Here is an 11053-nt window from a genome sequence, read left to right on the forward strand (position 1 = left end):
ATCCATCCCCTCTACCCTCATTCCAAGAAACTGGCTTCTGACCAACTCAGGAGGGGGCTGCCAGGGTTACATTGATGAAGACCCACTTCACTTCAGGAAAGCTACAGAGAAGTAGCTGCCCTGAAGTCTGAAACTTAACCTTTTTTTCCCCAGTTTCACAGGGTTTTGCTTTCAGATCTCTTTGGCCTCTGCCATTCTGGGCAGAGCAAGGTGAGCCCTGTCTGCCCTGGATGCTATCATTCAGGCCCTTCAACACCACCAGGGGCCTGTCATCTCTGCCCAGGTTCTCAAAGCTAGCCTTCTTTCTGGGCACCCCGGGGGCACACACTGGGAGTGGGGTAGGGGTAGGGTAGTGGACCCTGCGACCTCTCCCAATCCCACAGTTCTTCTGGCCCAAGTGTTTGGAGAAGATTCACATAGACCCTATAGTCCTTCAAGATGCTCCATAGTGAATCCAGTGAACTGAAAAAAAGGTGGAGAGAGTCCTGGTAGGAGTGTGGGCTTCTGATTCAGAGCTGGGATCAAGCTCTTACCCTGCCATTTCCTACCATTTGTTCCCTGGGACTCTGTCTTCCTTCTTCGTAAAGGGAGTAACACCAGTTCTAGAGGACCAAATGCATCAAGTTCTCCCTGTAGATAAGAGGGAGTGTTACTCCTCTGCCCTCACCACCCGGCCCCAACCTCTATCACCCTACTCCCAGATTATCGCTGGATGTTTTGAGCTACAGGACTCTCTTCAGCATTTTGTGTGTGTTGGGTGGGTGGGAGACGGGAGGCCACCAATCCAGAGTCCGGGTCATCTGGGGCCATCTATGCTTGCTTCCTCAAATCTGTAGTCTCTTCTCCCCTGACTGGCAGGGTCGGCCAGAAACCAGTGCCAACCAAGACTGGATGGTCTGCCCGATTCAAAAAGTTGAGATATGCTTTCTCCTTCAACTCTTTCAACGAAAACATTCTTGTCTAGATCGTTCTGGCTGTGGTCGCCGCCGGCTTGACCCTCAAAAATGAGAGTGGACCTACTCATTTCTGGAGCCGTCCTCTGCACCCCGCCCTGCCCTAAGTCCCTCTCCAGACCTCACCCATGCCACCCAATCCGACGCCCGTCACACAGAGTCCTAGGGTCCAGGAGCGGCCGTCCCAACACGGGGCGCTTTCACACGCTGACAGACCTCCTTGGGGGAGCGGCTAGCAGAGAGGACAAGCCAGGGACTCCGCCCCCGCCCTGCCACGGGTTCCACCGCGAGATAAGGGGGCCCTTCCCCAACGACGCAGAATGCCAGAAGGCAATCTGGGAGCGGGTTGCCGAGCCCCGGCCGCTCCTTAACTTCCCCCACCCGGTCTTTCCCTACTGATCTCTCAGACCTGCCCCGCTGTGTAGCGTCAGTCCCGGGTCTAAGCGCTGCTATTGGCCCTTCCCGGCCACTCGGCTCCACCCTCAGCGTCGCGATTGGTCGGCTCTCGGGACCCCGCCCTATTTTCCTGGAAAGTTCTTGGAAATCTGTCAAAGTATTTCCTTTCGCTGCCCAGGGCCCCAGACCCCGCGACCGCGCCCGCGCACCCCGCCCGAGCCCCACCGGTTAGCCCGCGGTTCTAGGAAGACGCCGCTTCCCGGAAGGGCTGGGACGCAGCAGACAAAGGATTAGGCGGCAGCTCGCCCCGCCCGCTCGTCCGGCCCGCCCCCCTCGCTCTCGCAGGCGGTCCGCACCTCTGCTTCTCAGTCCCTGCCCTGCGCCCGCGCGCCCCGGGAGCCTACCCCGGACGCGCTCCACACCCAGTGGCTCCCTCCCGCTGCCGCCGTCCAGCCGAGTCCCCTCTCCGGAGTCGCCGCTGCCGCGGGGACATGGTCCTCTGCGTTCAGGGGTAAGCGCAGCTCTATGCCCCCTCCTGGCCACCACGCGGGGGGCGCACGGGAGAACAGGGACCTCGTGCTATCTGCTGGGTATTGGGAGGGCTTGACGGGCCAGAGGTGACTGAGTGTGGAAGGGCCTCCGGAGCGAGGCTCTGTGTGGAACTGTGAAATTCCCACCCCGCCTTATCCCCGACCCCGCCACACACACACACACACACACACACACTCTCGACTCAATTCCCCCTGTGGACTGGGAAGCCGGGGGCTGGCTGGCTATTCTCACTGGAGCAGATGGATGCCAACGGCAGGGGTCTCCCAAGATGTGGCCAACAATCCCAGATCTTCTTCTTCTGGGCCCAGAGCATTCCATGCTAGCCTGCCAGCTGCCCTGCCTGCTGGTGACCTTGGACCAGCCCCTGGCCCGCTCTGTCCTGGTGTCCCCTCTCCTGCCCTAGGCTAGCAAGTAGTCTCTTCTTGAGAAGCCAGCCTGAGATCCTTGCCTCACCTCGGGCTGGCACCTGAAGGTCAGCAGCTCTTGAGAGGCCCTGGGTTTAGCCTGGTCCTGTCTGGGGTACCCCCACAATCGTCTCACAACCCTGTCTCTCAGCCCAGTCTGGGATCCCAATGTGAGAAGGAACTTGACTCCTACCTCTCATCTTCAAATTTCCCAGACTTGAGGTGGGGGACAGTGGAGAGGGGATGTTGATAAGCCAGAGTCTCAACCTCAGCTGAGCATTCTTGGCCATCCACTCTGTTCTGAACCTCAGCAATCCCTTCAACCAAAATGGTCTGATGCTGGCCACAGTGATCTGACAGGAGCTCAGGAAGCTCCAAGAAGAGAGGAAGGAGATACAAATGGGTGTTCTGCTCTCAGAGAGAACTGGGTGGCCCAGTGGCTGTGCTTATCACAACTGGCCTAATGCCAAGTGAGGGAGGGTGGAAGGTGAGGCCAGGGAAGAGGACACAGAGGTGCTAGGAAGACTGCTTCTCCCTTGCTGTCTCCAGCAAGTTCCTTCCTCCTGCCTGCATTCTGGGACTCCCCGAACACCTACACCACCACTGCCTTCCTCCCCAGGAGCCTCCCCCTACATTCTGGGATCTCTTTCACTTTTTACCCTAGCTGAGGGCCCCCTTGTAAGCTCAGGGCCAGTGTGGGATGTTGGGGAACAAAGCTTTTAACAGACTGCTGGGCTCCAAAGCAGGCACACACATGTACCTAGAACACACCAGCCACTGTCCCCCACCATGACAATGACACAGCCATACAGCCATGGACACACCCTGCCCAGGTACACAGTCACTCACCAGGAGCTTGTGGTGATCAACACGGCTGTTCACACACACATGTGAGATGTGTCGGAGGACTGGCTAAGCTATCTGGAGGTGGCCACCTGCAGAAGTTCTAGCCTGACTTTCTAGGTACCAACCATGCTCCTGGGAAGGTAGCTCTGGGCCCCAGCAGGCAGATCATCTCAAAATTTGGCCTCCAGCTCTCCAAGAAGGATTTCCGAGCTCCCACAGTACAGGCAGAGTAGGTGTGGAAAAGTTTTTGGCAGGCTGTGGTGTGCCAGAGTTGTGTGGCCCTTTCTCCATTTGAGTGGTCATAGGGCCATGGTTTGTTAAAACCTAGAGGGTCACCTGTAACCTACACAGGAGTCAGCTCTGGTTCCTGCCACTTGTTCCTGCCCACCCCTCCTTGCCTCACAAGCAATACTGGCACTGTTTGCCATGCTGTCCTCTCTGCCTGGGGTCCCTTCCCCCAGCTCCTTCCTTTGGCCTGGCAGACTCAGCTCAGGAGCAAGCAGATCCTGACTATCCCATGACACCTGCACTTTTATTACTCTGCATTATAATTACTCTTAGTGCCATCTTCCCCAGCTAGTCTGGTTCTCCTTGAGAGCAAGGCCATGGTTTCATTAGCTCCATGTCCTGAGGCCCAGCCAGGGACTAGACCCGAAACTGAGGCCTAGAGATGTATTTTGTAAGGAGTGAGAGAGGAGCAGCAGTCTCTTCCTTGAGAAGTAGAGCCAGTCCCTGCTGCTCTCCCAAGGAGGAAGCCCTAATATCACCATGCTGGGTGGGCTTCCCCAAGGAGGAAGCTACTACTCAGATTTTGGTCAGCTCAGTTCTCCCAACCCCAGCCATCCAAGAATATGATGTTACTGAACCTCTCAGTGTATGGATTGGTGGGACCCCTTATGGGGGAAAGAGAAACTGAAGCCCAGTGACAAGCAAGCTTTGTACAAAATCATAGAGCCTGGTAGGACTGGCTTGTCAGAGTGGGATCTGGAGTGTGGATTAAGTACCCTGCCCTTTTGTGGGAGCTCAAATTGACAGGAGGTGAGACTTACTAGTGCCTTCAGGGGCCACTGTTCACCCCAGACCCTCCATTGGGAGGAGCAGAGGCCAGGAAAAGCTGACTTGTATGGGTAGGGGATTATTTCAGTCTCTAAGTCCTGGCTAGTATGGACCTAGGTCCTTCTGAGAGACACTCCTCTCCATGGGGAGGTAGCGTGTGACCTCAGGCAGCCTACCATAATCCTGGGGCTTCTCTGGAGGACTCCACACAGATCTATCCTGCACTCAACTAGGACCGTTCAATCAGTGGGCCATTTAATCAGCCCACCTCAGAGAGGAGGGCACAAACATGAAGTTACTTTGCCCTGGATTCTATCAGTGTGGTGAGAACACTAGAAATGCTTATAGGGAATGATCTGTGTTTTGGGCTGATACAAAACAGACAGCGATTGATTACTGTTTAGTAAATGCAGGGGAATAGAGAAGAATCTTTCAAAAGAGGACCCACACGTGGAAACAATCAAGGGGGCTTTTGTGATGACAAGCCGGGAATGTGATACTGGACTAATTGATCCCGTGGCTGGGTAGAAGGGAAGCTGAGGCTCATAGTGAGATGGGCCAGCCAGAGGTCATGCAGCTAGTCTGGGGCATGAGTGGGGAGGCTCTGGAGACGGGGGAAGCATGGGTCCTCCACTCACTGCTCATCTACTGCCTTCTAGACCTCATCCTTTGCTGGCTGTGGAGCAGACTGGGCAGCGGCCCCTGTGGGCCCAGTCCCTGGAACTGCCCGAGCCAGTCATGCAGCCCTTGCCTGCTGGGGCCTTCCTGGAGGAGGTGACAGAGGAGACCCGAGCCCAGGCAGAGAGTGAGCCAAAGGCGCTGGACCCCGAGGAGGATCTGCTGTGCATAGCCAAGACCTTCTCTTACCTTCGGGAATCTGGTGAGTCTGAGGGGGGAGGCAGGCATTTTCCTGGGTAGTCTGATGGGAGAAGCTTATTTCTGCCATTGAGTCTGATTTGGGAGGCATGGCCCTGCCCAGGAGAGTCTGATGGGAGAGGCACAGCCCTCTCCAGGGAAGTGTAAAGTGGGAGGGACTGCCTTGACTTGCCCGGGATTGGTGCCCCCAGCTAATTTCTACATGTCCCTTGGCCCCCTCTGCACTTGCTTAGGTTGGTATTGGGGTTCCATTACGGCCAGCGAGGCCCGGCAACACCTGCAGAAGATGCCAGAGGGCACGTTCCTGGTACGTGACAGCACCCACCCCAGCTACCTGTTCACACTGTCAGTGAAAACCACTCGTGGCCCCACCAATGTGCGCATTGAGTATGCCAACTCCAGCTTCCGTCTGGATTCCAACTGTTTGTCCAGGCCACGTATCCTGGCCTTCCCAGATGTGGTCAGCCTTGTGCAGCACTATGTGGCCTCCTGCACTGCTGACACCCGAAGCGACAGCCCCGATCCTGCTCCCACCCCGGCCCTGCCTATGCCTAAAGAAGATGTGCCTAGTGACCCAGCACTGCCTACTCCTCCAGCAGCCACTGCTGTACACCTAAAACTGGTGCAGCCCTTTGTGCGAAGAAGCAGTGCCCGCAGCCTGCAGCACCTGTGCCGCCTTGTCATCAACCGTCTGGTGGCCGACGTGGACTGCCTGCCACTGCCCCGGCGCATGACTGACTACCTCCGACAGTACCCCTTCCAGCTCTGACTGGGCCAGACACTCTGCCCAGCCTCACCCAGTCGCACCCTGGAGGGGACACCAGCCCCAGCTGGACTTGGGCTCCCACTGTCCCTCCCTCAGGCATCCTGGTGCCTGCATACCTCTGGCAACTGGCCCAGGAAAAGCCAGCAAGAGCAAGGCTTGGGAGAGGGGAGGTGTCACACAACTTGGAGGTGAATGCCCCCAGGTCCCATGTGGCTTCATTACACTGAGCCATGTGTCAGAGGAGGGGGAGACAGGCAGGACCTTGTCTCACCTGTGGGCTGGGCCCAGGCCTCCACTCACTTGCCTGCCCTGGCCATCTGAACTATATGGGCACTCTCAGCCCTGGTTTCTCAATCCCAGGGTCGGGTAGCACCCCTACCTGCAGCCAACCTCTGTTTCTGGGAGTTTGACAGGCAGAAGAACTGAGGTCAACAGTGACAGTCCCCTTGTTGAGGGGTAAGCCAGGCTAGGGGACTGCACAAGTATACACTATTTATTTATTTATTCTCCTTGAGGTTGGTGTCAGGGGTGAGCCAACCCCACCTCTGTGCCCTGAGCCCTGGTAGTCCAGAGACCCCAACTCTGCCCTGGCTTCTCTGGTTCTTCCCTTGGAGAGCCCTGAGACAAGTTGCTAAAACCAAGGCAATCCTGGATGTCCTGGCACTGACCCACTTATCTGTGAATGTGTCCACTCTCTTCCTCCCCCAGCCCTATTTGGGGAGGAGGGACAACTACAGTAGATAAGAAAATGCAGCCGGAGCCTCAGTCCCCAGCAGAGCCTGTCTCACCCCCTCACAGGACAGAGCTGTATCTGCATAGAGCTGGTCTCATTATGGCGCAGGCCCCGGGAGAGTGCCTGAGCTGTCAGGAAGAGGGGTTGCTGGTTTGAGGGCCACCGCTGCAGCTCTGCTGGGTCTGCTTCCTGCCCAGGAAGGTGCCTGCACATGAGAGAAAGAAAGAAATACACATCTGATAAGACTTCATGAAGTAATAGTTCTAACAAAGAACAGTTTGGTGGTCTTTTTTCTTCCACTGATTTTTCTGTAATGACATTATACCTTTATTACCTCTGTATTTTATTACCTCTATAATAAAATGATACCTTTCATGTATGGAGCCCTCACTGAGGCCTCTTTTGAGTTGTATACACAATGTGTCCCCTTTGATCTTGTTATCATTATTCTCCATTTGGTATCTGGGCAAGTGGAGAGGCCCAGAAATCCTATGTGGCTGAGCAGTCCATGCTGGGGACTCATTGAGGAGTGAAGGAGACAGGGGCAGCCTTTCTCCTCTCATCTGTCCCCTTGGAAAATGGGAGCTAGGGGGATGAAGGCCAGCTGGACGGCCTGCAGGGTGACCGTCCAGGGCACAGTCAGGTGGGACCTGGGAGGAGGGTGGCAGAGGTGCACCCGCCCTAGATATGTGTAAACAAGAAATGCCAACTCCAAATCCCAAGTGGAGAATACCCAGTGGGGAGACAGCTGTGGACCACTCCTGGGGTCAGTGTTTTTTGAGATGAGAAAACCAGTTGTCAGAGAAGTCAGGGCCAGTTCTCCCAGGAAGAAGGCACAGTGGTGCAAAGGCACCAAGGCATGCCTAGGAGAGGCACATTCCTGACAGTAACCTGAGGAGGGCTTGTTCTGTGCAGTGGGGCAGGGTAATTGAATCGGGGTAGGGGCCAGTGAGGGGCCGGAGTGTCTGGGTTCTGGTCCAGGCTGGATGGGATTGGGGGATCCCTTCTTCTCTCTCAGGGTTCAGCACACCAGAAGTGTGTGGAAGAGCAATTAAAATGAAAACACCCTTCATTACTGGACAGCCTGACTTTGGAACACTAGCTGCTGAGATCTCCCTGTATCCCGAAATTTCCCGTACCTTTGCTTGAGGGCCCCACAGGAAAACTTCTCTAAACTTTGTTCATAGCTTTCTAACTTTTAATCTGGAAACAATCCTAACCTTCCTGTTGTCTTAGCCCTCAAACAATTAGAAGTCTTAGAGTAGAAGAGATACATCCTGGCAGGTTGAGAGCAAGGGTGAGGAGTGAGGAGGAGGATAGACAGCAAGAACCATGGAGTTCACACGGGACCCTGGGGACACGGAGGCAGTCATGGCAAAGAATAGGCATGATGTTGGGTGAGAGTGAGCAAGAGGTGGGTGACGGAGGGAGGGCTATCTTTCCTGGTTGTGGCACCCAGGCCCAGGAGGCCAGCCATGTGCCTTCCCTGTTGCTGGCGCCGGCCTGGGCCCTTGGCTGTCAGTGGGGCCAGACGGCACGCCTCCTCCAGGTCACCATGACCCAGCCAGGGGTATTTGCAGTTCCTCATTCCTTCAGTCTGGATTTCAGCTGCTTCATGGCTTCCAGAATGCCTGAGGTAACCCCTCTGTCTGCTCCACCCCTAGATCTGAGTCACCTAGCAGACGAGTAGTGGACACAGAGGGGCCAGTGCCAAGTTCTTCCCTACCTTATGCCACAGCCTAGACAGAAAGCTTCTGTGGTGAGAGGAAGCACAGAGGACTCTGCTTTGTCCACGAGGGAAATGTCTCAAGGTGCCTGCCAGGTGCTAGGCATGGGGCAAGGGCCTGTACCTCATGCAGCACTCACCACAACTTTGGGAGTGAAATCGAAATATTACCCACACTCTACAGATGAGGAAACCGAGGCTCGGAGAGGGCAAGGGGCTGATTGAGGCCACTCAACAAGTGGGGCTCAGAGCAGAGCTAACCCTGGGGTGTCCTGACTGCTCATTTATCCCCTGGATTGCTATGTGAGGTGGGGAGGACAGGGATGGCAGCTTCAGGCAAGGTGCTCTTGGACACCATTTTCTGTCTCCTGGTCTCCCTGCCTGCTGAGAGCTCTTGGTGGCCACCAAGGTCCTGTCCTCTTCACCCTGGCCTCAGCTCAAGCCAGGGCCCAGCTCATGTCTGGGGAGGGGCCACCAGCTACTTCTGACTCCCAACATGTTCCAGGTTCAATCTTCTTTTCATGTTTCCCTACCAGGATACTGAATGACACCTGCCCAGACCCCAATTTAGAGATTCAGCCTAACAGATACTGAAGGTCCTCTGGCCAACACGATCACTGCCAGATGGTCCTGGCTGACACTAGCCAGCGACAAAGGGATGAGCCTTCTGGTGGGTGCAAGGACCCTGCACAACAGACAAACAGTAACTAAGGTCATGCTTTACCATTAAGTCCATTACCAGCACATGTGCTCCAAAGACATCAACTGGACCAGATTCCATCTAGGTCCTGGGGACAGCAGGGAACAAGATGGACACGGTCCTCATCCTCATGGGGCTCATAGGCTATCGGGAGGGAGAGAGAGAGAGTGGACTGGTGAACAAATGAGTACATAGGACAAGCTTTGAGAGTGTAAAGAAAGAAAAGTACCGGTGGGGGTGGGGGTGGGGAGAGTAGCTTTGGGTCCAAGGACACCCTGCAGCCAGGGGCAGGGGGCGTTGGGGATAGCTCTGCAGCTTTGGGTGGCACTGAGCCTGGAGACCAGGCAAAAGCAGGAGCTTGCCATGCAGACAACTTGCAGAAGGGATGTCCCAGGTGAAGGGAACTACAGGTGCAATGTCCCTGAGGTAGAAAACTAGAGCCCAGAGGGGCTGCCCAGGAGGGGTGGGAAGGGCAAAGGAAGCACGTGGATTTTATTCAAGGGTGGCAAAGCACCTCTTCAGAGCTTAGCAGGGGAGTTCTGGGATCTGACCCTCTTTTCTAAGGGAGGTATCTGTACGCATGAGGGCCTGGAGGCAGGAGGCCAGAAAGAAGGTTGAGAAGTATGTGATCTGGAGTGTAGAGTGTGGGAGCAGGGGCAGGAGGAGGTGAGAGCAGCAACTTTGTGCCTCTGGGTGGGGTTCCTGACCCACTAGCAGAGGTTATCCCCATCTACAGCTGAAGAGAGAAAGCTCAGAGAGGGGTGGTGAGAGGCAGAGCCAGCATTCACATCCTGATTCCAGACCTTGTTTGTGTAACCACTGCTCTATTCTGGCTCCAAGGGGTTGGCTTGCTAAAGCCTAGGCACTCACATGTTCAGAAGGCATGCAGAAAGGTGGGGAGATTCAGGAGGGCTTTCTGGAGCAGGGGCTCTGGGGTCTGGGCCGTCGAGGATTCTGCCTCTAGGTGAAATGGAGACTGATCCTGTGTGGTGTCCCTCCCTGGATTCACAAGTCTCCCTCTGGAACGCCCTTGGGACAGAGATGCTACTAAGCCATCCACGTATTTCTTGTTGCCCCCAAAGACTGTTTGCTGGATATCACCCTCCCTTCCAGCCACACCACTAGGGTATCATTGGTGCCAGCGTATACATCTCACTAGTCCCTGCACCTAGGCTGGACTTTTAATCCACGGACTGAGTAAATCTCTCCTGGCCAAGGCTGGACATACGTCTGAGTAGGGCTGGGGCCCATGACTAGGCACACCTCACTCTCAGGAGGGGACCCTCCCACCCTGCACGGTTGCCCACAGTGAAGTGGAAGGGTGAGGGACCAGGGACCTAAAGGTCTAGAGGCCTGACGAAGAAGGCAGGAAGACTCAGGGTCTGTGCACAGGTCATCCCAGACTTCCTGAGCTCTCATAAAGGCCTTCTTCCTCCAGAAGTAGACCCTGGGCAAGCCTGGGCAGCCTTTGACACCAACCTGCCAGACCAGCTTTAAAATGAAGTAGGCTTGAGCTTTGCCAGACATTCAACAGCCTCTCATGGTGGATGTGTACTCCCTACCCCTCCCTGGCTCACGAGGGCTACCCAATGGGTCACTCCAAGAGTCACTCTGGGGCAGTAGGCTGGAGTTCCCATGTCTGAGACTCAAGATAGAGGAGGTCCCTGGAGGTTTAATTTTGACCATAATGCAAACCTCAGGGTGGTTGGAGAGTGGCTGGGCCTGGATACTGGGGAATGGGGAGTAAACGGAAACTGATGCTCATCTCTGAGCAGGAGGAGACATAGCAGGCCCAGGGCAGGGAGCCTTGTGATGTGGCCAAAGCTTCCTGTTCAGTGGAAAGACAGTTGCTTCCATGTCCCAGGCCTGGTTGAAGCAGGCAGGGCCAAGTGCCAGAGGTAGCCTCTGAGGGCTGCAGGAACCTAGGACTGCCGTGACCCCTCCAGGCAACCTCCGCACTGTCTCACCCACACAGACCCTAGCAGTGAGATGCTTATGCTGGCACCAATGATGCCCTGATGGCATGCCTTGGGGGCTGGTGTCCA

The 11053-nt window shown here is 55.7% G+C and overlaps 1 protein-coding gene across 2 annotated transcripts; it reads left to right on the top strand.

Annotated features, from left to right (window-relative positions):
* The first annotated feature begins 1528 nt into the window (after window positions 1-1528).
* Window positions 1529-6961, top strand: CISH (cytokine inducible SH2 containing protein). Of its 2 annotated transcripts, XM_003936618.4 has the most exons (3): window positions 1529-1860; window positions 4867-5087; window positions 5317-6961. In XM_003936618.4, the coding sequence occupies exons 1-3, from the start codon at window positions 1841-1843 to the stop codon at window positions 5850-5852; spliced, it is 777 nt and encodes a 258-aa protein (XP_003936667.1). In that variant the 5' UTR covers window positions 1529-1840; the 3' UTR covers window positions 5853-6961. The 2 variants fall into 2 exon arrangements, with proteins under 2 accessions (XP_003936667.1, XP_074259883.1); XM_074403782.1 differs by lacking the exon at window positions 1529-1860 and having other exon boundaries at window positions 1886-5087.
* The last annotated feature ends 4092 nt before the right edge of the window (window positions 6962-11053 follow it).

The sequence above is a fragment of the Saimiri boliviensis genome, chromosome 8 (genome assembly GCF_048565385.1).
Source record: "Saimiri boliviensis isolate mSaiBol1 chromosome 8, mSaiBol1.pri, whole genome shotgun sequence".
NCBI lineage: Eukaryota > Metazoa > Chordata > Mammalia > Primates > Cebidae > Saimiri > Saimiri boliviensis.

Bases quoted from the DNA above. Each gene is read 5' to 3' on its own strand.
- CISH (XM_074403782.1), top strand. From the start codon at position 4,829: ATGGGTCCTCCACTCACTGCTCATCTACTGCCTTCTAGACCTCATCCT. The intron at 5,088-5,316 runs GTGAGTCTGAGG...GCACTTGCTTAG, and splicing joins CTCTTACCTTCGGGAATCTG to GTTGGTATTGGGGTTCCATT.